Source organism: Morone saxatilis, unplaced genomic scaffold, assembly GCF_004916995.1.
Source record: "Morone saxatilis isolate NCDOM2014 unplaced genomic scaffold, NCSU_SB_2.0 Contig14, whole genome shotgun sequence".
NCBI classification, from domain to species: Eukaryota; Metazoa; Chordata; class Actinopteri; family Moronidae; genus Morone; species Morone saxatilis.
Window position 1 is genome coordinate 15,194,843 of NW_023339696.1, and position 17,472 is coordinate 15,212,314.

Here is a 17,472-nt window from a genome sequence, read left to right on the forward strand (position 1 = left end):
CGGGCAACCTCCTCCACCAATTGCCGCCATCCTCGGGAAACCCTAAATTGGCCGAGCCGGTAAGCAGTTGATGGGTTGGGCTGGACAGGCCTGTGAAGAAATGGGGATGACATCGGCAAGGCACGGTCCTGGATACCAGCTGGGGAGCGTGATTGCACTCTGGAGAACCCAATCCATGTGGGATCCGATAACTTTCAGAGGCGTATGCGTAACATCAGACCGCCCACTTCGGCGAATGACTCTTACATCTCCATTCTTCTAAGCTATGGCACTGATCTCTCTTGCAAAACCGTATTCTTCCTCATTTTAGCTCCTTGCTTGAATGGCATCAGTGTGTGTTGTGGCTTGGCCCAAGTTTGGACGTCAGTTCACCCCTGGGGAGTCCAAGAGGCGCTGGCAGAAGTTTGGCCTGGGCCTGCTGGTTGTCTTGGGCTCTGGGCATAACACGTTACCCTGAGGATTCTGGACGTGAAAGTTACATTCATGAACAATTGGGTTGCGCAGTTCTACAAGCGTTAGCAAATGTCTCATTTGCAGTGGCGTTGGAGCTGTTTGCCAAAAGCAGCCAATTAAAATTTAAATCAAACGTCTCCTGTTGTGTGGTGGTGTATTGGTCTGTAAAACTCTATTTAATCTTATTTTAATTCTCAAGGGTCAGGCGGTTTTAGGTTTTAGAGACACACCTGATAATTGAGTGGCTTCAGTGGTAAATTATCTTATTTGACTCATCTTTAAGAAGGAATTACTTCTGGATGTTTTTTGGTTATTTTTTGTGCAGTTATGTATACAATGGGTGTGGTCATCTGAAATTAATGATAAGCAGGCACCAAAATCTGTATCAATGCAGGCGAGAAATGTCGTCGGCAGTGCTGCCACTTATGACTGAACAGTTTATTGAAACATTGCTGGGATGGGAATTTTTAATTCAAGGTACGTACAAGTATATACCGGTATAGGCTTATTTTATTTTACTGTATTTTAATTCCAGCAGTGTGCACACAAGTGTACTGACTAAACATGAGTTCCACTATTAGACTTTTATTGACATTTACAATTATTAATTTCAAGAATTAAATGAGTGACGCTGGGTACCCTTGAGTTATGACGTAAAGTGGATAGTCCTGATTAGTTTATTTATGTAATAAAATATATATATTAAAAAACAACAACTTACGCATAAATCATACAATATGCTTCCACAATCAGCTAAATGCTAATGCCTAGGGGATATAATGTAACATAGAAAGTATTTATCAGAAAGGGTTAATGATGAAGTTATTTTTTAGGTCATTTTAAACAGAAATAAAAAGAGCACATTTGAATTGAAGATCCATTTGATTGCAAAAGTGTGAAATACACTAATGGTAGTGTGTGAATAACAATAGTAATTTGGAATTTGTTAGATGTAATCATACATTAGAATCATCTTTTTAACCTGTTGGATATTTATAGATTATTTGTGTAGCCTACGTTACATGACGCTTTATGATATCTCTCTCTTATGTAGGTTACACATTACTTTTTAATAACAATAACTTAATTTATGTAGCACCTTTAAAAAAAGCTGTGATACAATGTTGCAGCAATGGTTGTATAACTATGTAATTACATTCATAAAATAGATTAATCAAGATAGACTAGGGCGTAACCATGCATTATTTGAGGGGAATGTGTCCAGTCTGTCAGTACAGTAGAAAATTTGTTAAACATGTCCTCCTTGTCAATATGTCTATGGTTGGTTCAGTGTGGCCAACTTTTTAGATCCTCTTTAAAAACTGTATTTCTTAAAAGCCACCAGTTTTGCAACTTATTCAAATCAGGAAAAAAGACAAAACATTATAGTATTTGGGACAGGACTAGAGCTGCTCTTCTGCCAACAGCGTTAATCCCTTATAAACAACAGAACAACAAAACATCAAAACAAATGTCAGTGTAGTCATCAAAATGTTCTATATGTGCGCATTTTAATTCATCGTTGTAGGAAATGCTTTTCTGGTGGAGTGCTGTCATTTGGACTCATCCAATGTCTATAACTTGGTTAGACCCTTGTAGAATCATAACTGGTACGAAAGCACTGGTTTGCTGAAGCAAGCGGAAATCTTTTAGCCACGGTTCCTGTTCCTGCCGAACATTTTTTGCAGTGACACAAAACAATCGCAACAGTACACGGATGTGAGGTTGGGAGTACTAAATCGCCAGGCCTCCACATTAAAACAAGTGAGCCTGTAATTGGTGCAGGGTCGGTGGTATGTGTGTATGGCATACATTAATACGAGCTTCGCCCGCAACAAGCTGAAGTACGCTGCTTGGTCGTAGCTACAGATCACGGGGCAGCTAACGTAACGTTAGCTACAATGCTAACATGATGTTCAACCCTTTAGCCGGGTTACCAGATGACCGAAAATCCATGTACAGCCAGTCACAAAACAGCGTGTACAAAACTGGAGACAAAACAAGCCCTATTAGCGTCATACTGGTTAGCTCTGGCAGCCGAGGACACAAGCTACTTTTTCGATACCCTTTCCAAAGAGTGGCTGAATGTCCGTCATCTCTTACAGGTAGGCGTAGCACTAAGTTAGCATTCACCAGCGAATCACAGTACAGCACTGATGTTTGTTGACCTTTACTCAAGGGAAACCCGTGCCCTGAGGTCTCACTTTCTCGTAATTACACATACACAGCTGGATACAATTACAAACACCCCCAATGTGATGCAGTCCAATACAGCAGCCTGGCAATATATGGTTCTCCTACAACGCCACAGCTGTTCCTCTTTCTGAAAAACAGTTTTCCTGTTTCTTTTTTTGCATTGCATTTGTCATTGGGAATGTTTGAGCTTAGTGTGATAAATGTAAATGTATTGGATGTAACTGTGATTGGGCTACACCCTGCTGTGAAACCCAGCTGCAGAGACAGTCGCACTAACTGGATACAAACTAGCAGGATTTCTGACGTATTACTTTTGTATAACCTTCATATGTTAGCTTTCATGCCAATATACTATGGGGTATATTGGCATATGTCTAAAATGGCAAAAATAGATCAAAAATGACATGTCACTCACAAGTAGACCCTTACTAAGAGAAAAATACCCATAATAACAACAAACTATGCTTCATACAGTAACACAACACTTCTCTAATACATGTTTGATATTCAGAGTGTTGTTTTAACATCTTGTTGGCTTTTAATGGGGATACATCTCAAATTAATGTATTTTTACTAATTGGCATCAATAATCAAGTGAACTAATACTATTATTTCTGTCCACAAGCTAAACAACGAAGTCCTTATGCACTGAACGCAACCGGGGATGGTCTTGAAGATCAGGATGGTGATTCAAGGTATTGTGTTGTTGTCTTCATTTAATATTACTGGATTTATAAATGAATTACAGGGAAGTTGACTCTAGGTGGACACACAGACAATTCTTAGATCAGCATGAGCCACTCACTCTCATGTGTTTCCTCCCTGTGTCCCATATTTTATGTTTTCAAAAACCTCATTGTATTTTTCAAGAGGAATTGTGGAGTGTTAAAAGTTTGTTTGATTAATGTCCTCAAAATTACCTTAGAAGACTAAATGCTCACCATGTGTGTCTTCAGATTTGTCGTATTCCCAGCTGCCGTTTGCTTATCTGAACTGGTAATAAAAACAAGCATTTAAACCAGTTCCGATTACCTTATTTTTGTTATCTCCGGTAGTGAGAAAATGGAGACAGATTTATACATGCGTTAAATAAACAAGTTTATACAATGCACACACTTTTTGTAAGCTCAATCGTAGAAAATAGTAATATTACAAATAAAATTGGCCATTGATACAAAAATAGGATAGTGGCAGTGCTGCATCATTTCAAGGTTTTACACAAGCTAAGACATGAAAAAAGAGGGGATGACTTGTTAATCCACTGAGTAAAGAAAGAAATGGGGAAACTGCTGTACACGAACGCAGCAGATATAACAATTGTTAAATTGAGTAGTATTCAGATCAATCCATAATCACTAAATAATATTATATATTATTGTATACTATACTCTCTGTTTATGGTATAAACTGTCCTGGCGGTGAGCCACATGAGAATAAATATAATTAAAAAACAGCCTCAAACCTTTAAACTGGTAAGTGTGTTATAGATATTGAACCAACTACTGTATAATATAAAATTCAAAGTTGAATATTTCCTGCACAAGCTGTGTGAGTTTAAGCTAAAAAAAATATATGCAAATGAAGATATACTGACAAAGATCTAGCTATTCATGATTTTGAGTTGAGCAGTCACTCTGGCAAAAGTTGTAGGAAACATGAACAGAATCGGCAAACAACTTGAACTCCTACCGTTTGCACTCTCGAAGATATTGATGTCTGTTTCTGAAAAATACAAAAATGTCAGACAGAACCTTTCAGTCTTGTTTGTTATTTTCCAACAGCATTCAGTTTTCATCATGCTGCAACTTTATGGATGGTAATGCTGGTCAGTTGGGTGGGTGGTGATATTACTTTGGTCACAGGGTCGTAAGAGGCAGCCACAAATGATCATTTAAACTCTTTTATCAATGCAACTCAAGATTACTTAAAAAAGTAATCAGATAAAACTGACACAAGATCATGGAATCTTTTTTTTTTCTTTTGCTCAGTTTTTCCATATGGACTCCACTACAAACAGACTTTGTACTATGTACTCCAGTTTAACTTTCTTTAAAATGCAGTCTATGACCTTCATCATACGCAGTACAACAGAGCCTTATAACCATTGAATAATTAATTAATATAAGTTAGGTGTTCTGTAGCCTGTCATTTTTGCCTTGGTTAACAACCTGATAGCAGCATTTTGAACAGTTTGAAGCCAGCTAAGCCAAGAGCAGTATAAAGTGTTTTGTAGTATTTAACCCTAGTAGTATAACGCACTCATTGAATTAAGAATTTTAAATTTCAACCCTGGAGTGTTATTGGTAGATATAAGAAGACATTTTTTCTGTTTTGATTTTTTTTTTTAAAGTTCAGTTTTAGGCTGAAAAAAGTCAATGATGTCTAGGTGGGCTGACACAACAACAATCTGTGGCACAGCAGGCCTCCTCTTCCCATCAGAAGGCCTGAGGCCAGACACTGCTGCAAACGAAATACGTCACATCAACTCCAGCTACCCGGGCCCAGCGCGGCGCCGCTGAACCACAGTATGTACACTAAACCCAGAGGCATAAGCAAATCACAGATCAGAGAGACGCGCGCACGTTGCGAGCTTCTTTTTGCTGAAGAAAGCCGTAACACTGAAGTGTATAGTTAGCTATACCCGTAACCTCACATTGAAAAAAAAACCCACCAAAATATGCCATAGAAGTGTAATTAAAACCGCCATAAGGAAGTGACCATATATGGTTCCTCACCCGATAAAGGGTCAAGTTGCTCATTGTGAGTGATTGCGTAAAATAGTTTCACAGTATCTTTTTGAGTAATGTTAACAATTTTAGTTGTTTTTAGGACAGTTTTAAGCTGGCATTTAAGCTCATGTGGCTATAATGTTAATGACATTAAGGCTCAGTCAATTTGTTTGAATCAACCTGCAGACCAGCATTTTTACATCATAGTATCACATGTTTGTTCGGGTTGTTTTGATGTCCATTTTATGCATTCAGCCCAACTGTGTGTTGCATTTTCCTTTTTGTTTGCTTTTTTCTTCTTTTTTATGGCCCAATTCCCATTTCAGAGAACAATCTCCACTAACTGACGAACAGTTGGTAGCAGGGTAAGACCAAATCATTCTAAACCACCTTTCCTTCGCTTAGATCACCCCTGTCTTTTTTTATCCCCTTCTTTCCTATTTTGTGTCCTATATGGATCCCCAACCCTAATTTCAGTAAAATCCTTGTAAATTATCAGTAGCAGATCCAGTGAATCAGTGCTTTGGTTAATTCAGAATTTCAGTTTTGCTCTCCTGTATTGTATGCCTTTATGAACAATAAAAAATCCAACAGTTTTAAACTATAATTACAGTTTTAATTCACATTGATTATATTACCTCTAGCATGTAGACTCAGCATTACAAAACAAATTGCAAATCAAATGCAAACTACAATAAAGTAGCTACTACACATCGTTTTCAAATTGTGTCGGTGGGGTAAGTCTATAATGTGTGTAATTTTTTTCTCGAAGGTAACGTCTTGATTTTTATCCCTTTGATTGCAGCATGAGTTACTTAAGTCAAACCAGCATGAGTCTTTCACATTCTTCATTCATACAGCGACTTCACTGTTTCTGCAAGAAGGCCTCTTTCTCTTTTCTCCTCTCCAGTAGCCACACAAGCCTATTTTATTTATACTCTCATTTTTGAATTACTTTACAGGCAGATGCATCTGATTAACGCAACCACTCCTATAGAGAGGAATGTAAAAAATGTAAACAAACAGAGCTAATTTAAACCCTCTTACATGTTCCAGCTGTTTCTGTGCTGTAACCTCTCATCTTGCACACTTTTCCAATTGAGTCTGTTCTTCCTTCTTAAAGGTTCTCTGACATCATCCTTGCCACCATCCTGGCCACCAAATCTGACATGTGTGGGAAGAAGTTTGAACTGAAGATAGACAATGTTCGATTTGTGGGTCACCCTACTCTTCTTCAGCATCCTCCCATCATTCAGGCAAGGATAAAATGTCTCCTATTAAAAGTCATTTTCGATTTGAATTGAACTTCCAGTAATTGTGAGAGGAAATGTTATGCAGTTTTTTTATATCAATTAAAAGGTTAACAGTGCCATTTTGAATTGTATTGTTATCATCATAATATTGATGTGTCTTGCCATCTGGCTGTAAGGCCATTTCTCATTGTCCCAAGGCCCTCTAAATGTATGTAATCTTTGAACTTTGGCAGATTAGTTTTGACTAAAACAGTGCCTCCTACTGATGGTCTTCTATGCTTCTGCACTGTCAACAGCTGTGGCTGGATGCATTATCTTATTATCTGCTTTTTTAAAATTTATTTCACCAGAACAAGATCAACAAAGCTTAGCAAAGTCAAGGCAAATACATTTTAAATATCCCTTTATCACACATAAAAAATTGCCTCAAGGGTTTTGACAATCTGCACAGTAATCCTCTATACTTAGACTCTCAACTTGGTTGAGGAACAACTCCCATTAATGGGTAAGATGTAAGAAACCTCAGGTAGGGCAAAAATCTACCGTAATTCTGGTATAATATAGTGTAATTAATAATAAAGTGTGAAGTAATTATAAAGTGCTTCTATGAAAATAACAGAAACAGTTTAAATTTTTCTGTAATACAACAGCACCTACTGTACATGACTTAAAAATTACCATTTAGCTCAATCAACTCTTCTTTGAGAAATTCTCAGAAAAAACATTTTTCAGGTTTGACAAAGGTTAATTTATTGCAGAACTATTGTGCTAGGTTGTATAACATTTTGCTGCTGCAGCTTTTATTGTGCTTTTGTGTAATATATGTGAATTTAACTGCTCTAGATCTACACACTGTGGATCTACATTTTTTTCATGTATTTGTAAACACTTTGTTTATTACATGCAAACCTTTAAAAAAACATTTTTTCTTTTTATGCAGGTTTCTAAGACAGATCCTTCACCTAAGAGAGAAATGCCTACAATGATATTGTTTAATGTGGTGTTTGCCCTAAGGGTATGAACTTTTTATAATACGATTTTATTTTTTTTGTTTTATTTTGTTCTGCTTTTTGCTCTACCAGTTGAAAAATGCTGCATATAAATGGTCATTTTAATATTACAAATTAACCTCTTTATTTTAAATGATGGCACAATAAAGTCAGCTGGCAGTGGGTGGGACGCGTTGCGTTCTGTTAATCTGTGTGTTCTTTGAAGAAGGGTGTGTGTAAGTGATAATATTCCAGTATACTCTATCTGTGAGAGCATAGGAACTCAGAGGGGGAAGGGCCATTTTACTATGCTTAATCATGCTGGTCAACTAGGCACAGCCTGTTCCTGCCCATGCTGAGTCACTGTACCCAGTAAGTCCCAGTATAGCTGAGATGAGGCAAAAAATGCTCAGTCATGTTTTGTCAATGATATCTGCCCAGTAACTGTGTTATCTTTACTGCAGACATTTTTTTGACAAGAATAACAGTTCCATTTGGTTATTTTAGTATGTCAGTGTATATGCAATTGGGTAATTTTTGTGTATTTTACAATTAATTTCACAAGATTTAACCATTCCATTTTTAATGAATTCACAATTCACATTTGTTCACCAGTAAATTATGTATGTTATTCTACATGTTCATTTATACAGATACGCTTTGTATTTTTGTTTTTATATCTACTTTGCAAGAAAATTAAAGCAATTGATCTAGTTAACAATGCCATGGGATGATGCCAATGACCACCCTTATTAACATACCTGAGTAAAACAGAATATTAGAAACTCCTCTCAGTACAAAGTAACACCACCATTAAGCTTCAGAAATACCACTGAGATGAGGCAAAACCACAAACTCAATAAAAACTGAACAATATACTTTACAGTGATTGGATTTATTACAGGTTTATTCGATTGGATTACACCATAGGAAGTGAAGATTTTTTTCAGAAGATTTTTCAGGTAAAACTGATGAACTCTGAAATATATAGTTAAATAAAGGGGCTCAAAAATAATTTAAATATTAAAGGCCATATATGTTAGATAGTTTACCGGTTAACAGGCCAGTAATGACATGAACATTAACTGAACGACAAATTGTCACGACAAACACTGATGGTGTAAATGCAGTGTAATGGGTAATAACTGAGTTGTATATGTATTACTAGCCTATTTCTGTCAAAGTTACACAGTTTAAAAAGTGGCTCCCGTTCCTCTTTTGCCCATACAGGCGAATGCTGACCCGTCCGTCATCAGCTGCATGCACAACCTGTCCCGCCGCATTGCAATAGCTCTGCAGCATGAGGAGCGGCGCTGCCAGTACCTGACCAGAGAGGCCAAACTGATGCTGGCCGTCCAGGATGAGATTACTACCATGACTGAGAGTAAGAAAGAAATTTGTTGCACCTCACAGTTGACAGCAATTTACTGCTCTGTCTCAGTCAGTCTATAGGATTCCATAGAATCCATTGTACACAATGACATATTTATTCTTGAACATATTATTGAGTTTGTCAGTACACTAACATTGTAATGATGTATTATAGTTTTGTTTTGAAAGTAAATTCTTGTATATTTTTCCTGATTTAAGCGGATGGAAGCCCCCAGTCACCATTTAGACAAATTCTTCCCAAATGTAAGCTGGCTAGAGACCTGAAGGAGGGTTATGACAGGTATGTGACTAAACACATTATATATTGTTTTTTTTGTTTTGTTATTTACATATCTTTCTTATCATGCAGAATGCATATTGTTCATACAGTTAAACATTTATGTTTTTTCAGCCTTTGTACAACTGGTGTGGTGCGACTACATATTAACAACTGGCTTGAAGTGAGCTTCTGTTTACCACACAAGATCCACAGGATTGGTGGCAACTATATCCCCCCAGAGGCATTAGAGCGCAGCCTTAAGGCTATAAGGTGTGTTTTTACCTTTATGTGTACGGTATATATATATATATATATGTATGTGTTAAATATAACATTTTGTTTGACTTGCAGTATACCACAATAGTAACTTGTTTACCGTAAATCACACAGAACAGACTGTTCTATGTGGGTTGAAACTTTTAAATTTACACTTTTGGCAACACCCCAATCAGCAGTGACTGTGAAAGATACTTGGCAGCCTTCTCAAAGCATAAACACATGAAGGGAGTGTTATCTCAAGTGTTATTACAGATATAAAATGGTAAAATTACCATTTTAAAATAGTATACAGTATTTAAAATTATATTAAGATATTACATATAAATATTACATAAAATAATATAAAATTGCTTATAAATCTTAATTTACTATGTAAGAAATGTATAACATTTACTATTAGTTAATATAGTTTCCTTCTTTTCTGCCCACAAATACAACATCTCTTGGGAATAAAAGAAAATTTTGACCACCTCTTATTTACCCTGATTTATAGTGTTCATTTATACTTCCCTTAATTGTGAATGGAATCTAAAAGCAGCATAGTGTTAATGTGTTAATGTGTTAATCTGACTTGGCAAGTCATGCAAAACTGCAAATGGTAGGTAGAATGTCATATATCATCCACCTGGTTGAGGAAAAATAACACACATACGCTTTTATTTACTCAACCAGCCTGCATAGGCATACAGTATACATGACTATTAAGTAGCACAGGATTGTCACAGTGCTATTCAATCTGTGTTGTTAGGTTCATTGTTGACCCACAGGTTAACAAGAAGCCTAAAAACAGACAGTCTTTAACAGTATTATATTGTGAGTATTATGTCTTTAACTGCTGATTAAGGGCTGTGTATTTTGTAAACTTCAGTACTGAGTCACTATTTAAAACATCAAGAAACCATGAAATGTTTTCTGTGGGCCATACTGCCACCTATTGTCACTTCAGTATACCTACATAAGAGTTGCGATCAACCCCTACCTCTCCTTTAAATTCTGTCTTTTGAAGATGAACAAAATATGCAAAGGGTCATGTAAGTCATGAAATTGTAACAGCTGTGTTGATAATTATTTTTTATTAATCAGAGTGGTTTGTGTCCTCAGAGACACACAGTTCTGTACATGGATACATGTATAGATGGTTTACAGGTTTTACAGGGTAGTACTAGGGCTGATTCTTCTGGTGTCTATTGTGGAGGCAGTTTTGATCTCTAAAGATGAGTTTTGTTGATTCAGAGGCTGAAACATATGTTATTTGATCCTCCAGACCCTATCATTCCCTACTGCTACTGGAAAGTGAGAAGGCACTGCTGAGCCAGCTTCCTCTGGACTGCTCGCCTGCGATGGTGCGCCTCATCAAAACCTGCTCAGCGGTGAAAAACCTGCAGCAACTCGCACAGGATGCTGACCTGGCCTTACTTCAGGTGCAGAACAGTCACATCGCCTGAATCACCACTGCACTTTACAACACCTGATGCCATTCTTTGAACTTGAAAGGCAAATTTAAAGTACTTTTTCATTATTAAACAAATTAATTCACAAGTGGATATAATGATTAAGCTAATTTCAGCCATCACTAGAGATGAGACAAGAGTTTGGTGATTGTATTGTATTTTGAAGGACTTGTAATTTAAATACAGTACACAAACATAAATTAGGTAAGTAAAAGTGTATTCAGAGGTTACTGCGTTAATGGGGTCTCACTGCCATCTAGTGGACAATATTTGTACATTCAAAGCAAAGCAGCATTCTGAGACTACACAGGTCTGACTAGTATAGGATGCTCTTATATCTTCCTTCTACAGTTGATTTTCAATTCCAAAATACTTTATTGTTTAATTAGTTTTGTTTCACATAATTTATATTATTTCCAATATATTTTCCTCTTAGATATTTCAAATTGCTGCTCACTTGGTTTACTGGGGCAAAGCGATCATCATCTATCCACTGTGTGAGAACAACGTCTACATGCTGTCTCCTCATGCCAACATCTGCCTGTGAGTATTCCTGATATGACATGAGCCATTTGGCTGTACTGTTAACTATAGAGCTAATGAGCCATAATATTGCAGAGCACCCATCCATGTCATTGCTTCATATACAGTAGGTAAAAAAATATTACATTCAGATTTCCAAAGCCTGTACTTGTTCAGAGTTCATTCCTAAAATTTCTTGGATTGGATCGGGCCATTGGCAGAGCTTTTCATAGCCCTTCGTTTACGACATTGTGGAAAATAACTTCAAAAAAGCTGGAAAAGTTCTCGGTTGTCAAATAATGTGTCCCATCTCTCTCTGGATAGATATTCACCATTGGCTGATCAGTTTGCCCAGCAGTTTCCTGGTCATGATCTGCCCTCCATGTTAGCCAAGTTCTCACTCCCTGTCTCACTGGCTGAGTTCAGAAATCCTCTAGAAGCTCCTGCACAGGAGGTAGGACTATTGTACAAGTACAATTTTTTTTTTTTTTGTCCACTTTATTTTCTTGTGTTTTTTTATATTGGTGAAATTATTTTCTATTTTTGAAAAAGAGTTTTCTTTTAATATATATAATTTTTACAAGGAAGAATAATTGACTGTGGCATTACAAGACATTTTTGTACAAATTAAAAGTAATCAAAAGTGAAATTATGGTTTTGTGGTAAATCACTAGTATAAGTAGGGCTATTACTGTAAATTTAGATACTGTATTGTAAGAGCAGAACCATCTGGTGTTCCCCTTCGGTCCGTTTTGTTTTGGCAGAGCTGTTTGAGGGTTGGTGATGAATTATAAATGGCAAAAGGGACATCAGCTCTACCGTCAGCTTCCTCAATTTTTCATGAGAACAAGATCAGAGCTGTGGCTCTTTCTCTTGGCTCTATTTTGAGCTTGTATGCTTCCCACAGTTGATTTAAAACATATTTGGCCTGGTTGTTTATTCTGTGCTTAGTTGTGATGAGTTTACTGCTCTGCTCCTCACCAGGCCCAGTTGATCCAGATGGTAGTGTGGATGCTCCAGCGCCGCCTGTTGATCCAGCTGCACACTTATGTCTGCCTGTTGGTACCGCCCAGCGAGGATGAACCCGGGTTGAAGGATGAAGACCCACCACTGGCTGCCCGAGTTGGAGGCCGTAGTCTCAGCACCCCTAGCGCACTCAGCTTTGGTTCGCCAAGTACGTTGTCACTCAGCTCTCTCCTCTGCCCAACTCTTAGAGGTAGAACAGGATAAAAGATAATCTGTGATCATCTGTCTGCTTCCTGTGTATAGCCAGTAGTGATGACATGACCCTCACCAGTCCCAGTATGGACAACTCCAGTGCAGAGCTATTGCCTGGTGGGGACTCTCCGCTTAACAAGAGGATGACAGAGACGCTGCTTGCCAGCCTGTCCGAGCATGAGAGGCAGGTTATTCTTAACATCCCCGCTGCACAAAATCCAGAGGATCTACGGATGTTTGCCAGGTAATCAAGCTTGCGTAAAACAGAAGCTTAGTGCATATTCAGATTTTTTTTGTTAGTGCATTAAATGTTTCCTAGCTCTATATTGAAATGATGCAGAATAAACTGGCCTGTGCATCATTTCGTAAACTATTTTTAAAAAATAAAGTTCATGAAAAAAACATGCACATACACACACAACCCAAACAAAAAATAAGTTTGTGGGATGCAAAAAATATGACTAAAGCTTGTTTATGGTTTTGCTGCATTTTCAAGTGAGATGATGGCATGACAAAGTGTGACTTGAAATTAACAAAAATCTCTAAAGGCGACTTAACAGCTGCGATACATTTTAGTGCCTCATGATGTTATAAATCAAGTCTCTTAGGAAATAAGAAGATATTTGTGCATTGGTTTGGAAAATGAAGTCATTTTAATTGCATTCACAGAATATTGGGAAATGTAATTGAAAAGTTATCTGGAGACTTCTTGGAGACAAGATGTTGCCAGCTGTTAGTTGCACACATTGAAAATAGAAAATAAATAGAAAGCGTATCTGGTAATCAGTGTTGTGTGTTACCTAATGAACATTAATGAAAAATGTTATCAGAGTTGCAAAAGACCTGCCTGATGGTTGGTTTACACAGCTAATGACCACCCTAATGATTCTGTGAAACTCTAGCTCTCAACCCATTTTTCTTCCTGTTATGTTGACTTCTTCCAGGCTGCTTCACTATTTCCGGGGACATCACCACCTGGAAGAGATTATGTATAATGAGAACATGAGGCGCTCGCAGCTCAAGACACTGTTTGACAAGTTCCGCAGTGTCCTAGTGGTGACCAACCATGAGGATCCCATTATTTCAATCTTTCAGTCACCCACGGAGTAGTGGCACAGAGACACTATCAGCTCTCACCAACTGGAAAAGATGTCAGTTTGAGAGCAGTTAATAGCTTGCTGTGCTCACAGCTAAGTGCTATTGCTCAACAATGTTCTTTTTAAATGAACTGATGCAATGATTGCATCTATGTGTACAGATTTACAAAATGTTTTTTTTCTTTGACAAGCCAATGTTTGTTTACAATATTAAATTATTTTGTACATGCCTGAAGTGTTCGCTCTGTATATTGCAAAGATTGGTGCAGTGGGGGTTTAACTTCATCTTCCCCTGTCCCAGATGTGTTAGATCATCTGTACTGACCACAGAGGGGCACACAGAGTAATGATCATTCCAGACCTCCAGCTACCTCTCCTCAGGAATCCCAGAGGTGGGAAGAGAAAGACGGCAAGAAAGGGAAGACTAAACATCAGACAGGCGGTTTTTGCTTTGGTGGAAGCAAAGCGTTCCAAACATCTGTGAAATCACTGAGTCACTCAAAAGAAAGTTTTTCAAGTATGAATGTTTATTAAAAAAACACAGATAGAAGACCTAAACAAAAAAAACAACTCATAAGTGAGTAATGGTAGATTTCAGAACTGATTTTTTGATAAGCACTGAAAATTGAGTCTTACTCTAACTGACTTAAGTTCCATTACTTTCCAGTACAACTTTGCATCAGTATCCTAAACACACTGTCAACATAAGTAGCAGCTTACAAATGGATGAGAAACATGTATAATTTATGCTGATTAGAATTTAGACTTTCAGCCAATCACAGAGGTTATTCTACCATCTTGACTTTCCAAGAACAACATTATTAATGGAATTACTTAAAAAATATTAATTTCATATCCATAAGAATTAGTGTAAACTTTGCAAAGCAAACAGAAAAGTTTTATACTGCCTAAACAGTGAAGTCCACAAAGGGAACAGATGGCAGATTAGTTGCAGGAATATTCCTGTTAAGTCCTTTTGACATTGTGCTGTCCTGTGTCGGACTGCACATCTGAGGGACCTAAATCGTTCATTACATTTCCAGACAGAGTCTGTCTTTCTGCCTCTTTATTCACCACACTAACACAGGGGTGCCCACGAAGATAAAACCGCCATGGCTTCTTGGCCCATTCCCCATGAGACTCTATTCCAATGCGCGGTGCTGATACAATATTGTGGGGTTCTGCCGGATTTGTCTTGTGGTCTCTCTCTAGCCACACCTCTGGGTCTGAAGCTAGGTCTCGACGGTCAAAACAGCGGGGTATATCTAGAGCCTGGCACAGCTTCGAAGGCCCATTGCAGAGCTCTTTGTCCTTCAGTTGTCGGGCTCCCTCCTTGCGTCTAGCTGCCCTCAGCTGCCTCATGACAGGCTGACCCTGCAGGGGCTCAAGGGAGCGCAGCAGCACGGCAGCACCCTCCCCTGTGAAAAACAGCATACAATATGCATCAGTCAGCAAGGCTCCACTCTGTCTCCTTCCTTTTGCCCTTTACTCAGTGACAATAGAAAACACCACTGTATAGATTAAATGTTGTATTAATGACAAATACTTGGAGGAGGGATTTTTCTGTTTGCATGCATCAGCAGGCAAAATGGCAATCATAATAAATACCTTGGGTGAGTAATACTTTTACCTTCACTAGACACGTTCATACAGAGGTAGATGCCATAGATGGGATACACATAGATTGTGCCAGGCTTCATGAACATGGCTGTGTTCCTCTCAGTGCGTTTTCCCCCTGCTGAGTGTGAGGCCTTGTCCTCCCCACCAAGGTACGCTTCAGTTTCCACTATTCTCCCTCGCAGCTCCGTGCCATCTGCACACCTGCGGACCAACACCTGCAGGGACAAAGAACAAGACTGATTATGTTTTATTATGATAAACCAATTCATTTCGTAGTCAATCAACAGACAATTTTAATAATCGATAATGCCAAAATGGCAAAAATTAACATTTCAAGTCTTCTGTGATATTGTTTTGATTATGGACCCAGACCAAACAATTGAACCATGGACTCTGGAAACTTGTAATAGTATTATTTCACATTTTACTTAATAGACCATACGATTAACTGGTTATTAATGACAATAATCTTTAGCTGCAGCTCTACATTTAAGGCGAGTAGTCTAGATGCATTTTATTGTGATTTTGGATTTAGCAAACCATGTAGGTTGAAGTAAGTCTGTAGCTGAGTGTAATAAACTGAAATACTAAGTGTTACAATGAAGGATCGAGTAGACTTAAGTAACAGGTTACTTAATGAAATTCTTGCATAAAATGTAAAGGGGCAAGACTTTCAGATAAGGCTGTCTCAAATCCTTGTAGCTTTTACAGATAAAGGTGTTGACAGACTGGACAAAAGCTTTCGTGAATACTATTATCGTTATCGGAAATTTGAGCTCTAACATTACTGACATACATTTTATTTCGAGCATATCCCCTCTACAGAGCTGGCTTTCAGAAATCATTCCCACAGCATACATGGATGTGAAATTAATGTGAAATGGCACCATTACCTTGCCTAGGAATGCTTTAGACAAACTGAGGCAGGATTGGTTGAAAAACTCTTCTCCCAGTCTATGTTGCTGACTATTCTTGGTGAAATAATGGCTTCGCTCCGTCTCAGCATTCAGTTTCAAATCAGTCCTGCTTTTGTGTTTATTTACAGTTTGTTCAGACGCTGCTGCTACCATCTTTCTTTTTCTTCCTGCCATAACGTTACCGCGAAACACGTGGTCAAAATTAAAAACACCTTTATGACACCGTCACAGTCTCCTTCATAATGTCAGCAACACTTTTATTTAACGCTATATTTACAAGGCATTCACTTGACTCTAGCTAGTAGATTAACGCTAGTGCTAACATACAGGAAGTAAATGACTGTTTTGGATCTCTTAAAGGGACCGCATAATACTCACTGAGTATTATGTTGGGATTTAATGTTTCCTCCTCGGGTTGTCTGTCCCAGGCTGTGAGAAAAAAATTTCTATTTTAGTTTATTTCCCTACAAAATTGCAAACATTTTCTTCCTGCTACACATAACAGCCACATTTTACATATATGTCTATGGGTAAACCCCCTCTGGACAGTGTGGCCTTTTCCCATTGCTGTCTTATCTTTTCAGCCTCATTTGAAAACAGTCCACCATAATAAGAGGTTATAAATAGAGCTGGAATGATCATGATTGCCTGTGCCCAGGAAGTGGATGGCGCCAGTTTGGCCCCAGGCACTGTGGGTCCATGTGGCTTTCTATAAGACTAACAGTATGTGACATGGTGCCACACGCTACAACGTTATCAGGAAAGTACAAGTTTGCAGTACTGGAAGCTCAGCTGAGCCTAAAGCTCTTGACTGCATGCATTGTCTGATATAAGGATGGATGTATAGATGGGTAAATGCACAGAGGGTGAATGGATATATATTTAGAATAGAGTATGTGATGTTATGATTGAAATATATTGATTTCTTTTGTCATTCAAATAATTAAAGCAATAATAAATAAATAAAAATAAATATGGTTTTGAGATTTTACTTTCTGTACACCTAAAAATGTATCTGCAAGTAATCTGCATCTGTTTTCCAGCCATTTTGAGCTGCATTTGAGACTTTGAGCTGAAGACTGACCTTGTCAATTTTT

The 17,472-nt window shown here is 37.9% G+C and overlaps 2 protein-coding genes across 4 annotated transcripts; one reads left to right on the top strand and one right to left on the bottom strand.

Annotated features, from left to right (window-relative positions):
* The first annotated feature begins 980 nt into the window (after window positions 1–980).
* nprl3 (NPR3-like, GATOR1 complex subunit) lies at window positions 981–14,068 on the top strand. 3 transcript variants are annotated; one of them, XM_035655096.1, is made up of 14 exons: window positions 2,363–2,558; window positions 3,275–3,344; window positions 5,705–5,743; window positions 6,502–6,634; window positions 7,572–7,646; window positions 8,851–9,004; window positions 9,211–9,292; window positions 9,404–9,541; window positions 10,815–10,971; window positions 11,438–11,544; window positions 11,848–11,977; window positions 12,508–12,697; window positions 12,793–12,985; window positions 13,686–14,068. In XM_035655096.1, exons 1-14 carry the CDS (start codon window positions 2,363–2,365, stop codon window positions 13,849–13,851), a joined length of 1,830 nt encoding a protein of 609 aa, XP_035510989.1. In that variant the 3' UTR covers window positions 13,852–14,068. The 3 variants fall into 3 exon arrangements, with proteins under 3 accessions (XP_035510990.1, XP_035510991.1, XP_035510989.1); XM_035655097.1 differs by lacking the exon at window positions 5,705–5,743 and having other exon boundaries at window positions 981–2,558; window positions 13,686–13,851; XM_035655098.1 differs by lacking the exons at window positions 2,363–2,558; window positions 5,705–5,743 and adding an exon at window positions 982–2,217.
* Window positions 14,069–14,347: 279 nt separating this feature from the next.
* On the bottom strand, window positions 14,348–16,698 carry mpg (N-methylpurine DNA glycosylase). Its single transcript, XM_035655100.1, has 3 exons — window positions 16,352–16,698; window positions 15,469–15,673; window positions 14,348–15,256 (listed from the first exon to the last, which is right to left on the bottom strand). The coding sequence occupies exons 1-3, from the start codon at window positions 16,547–16,549 to the stop codon at window positions 14,805–14,807; spliced, it is 855 nt and encodes a 284-aa protein (XP_035510993.1). The 5' UTR covers window positions 16,550–16,698; the 3' UTR covers window positions 14,348–14,804.
* Window positions 16,699–17,472: the final 774 nt, after the last annotated feature.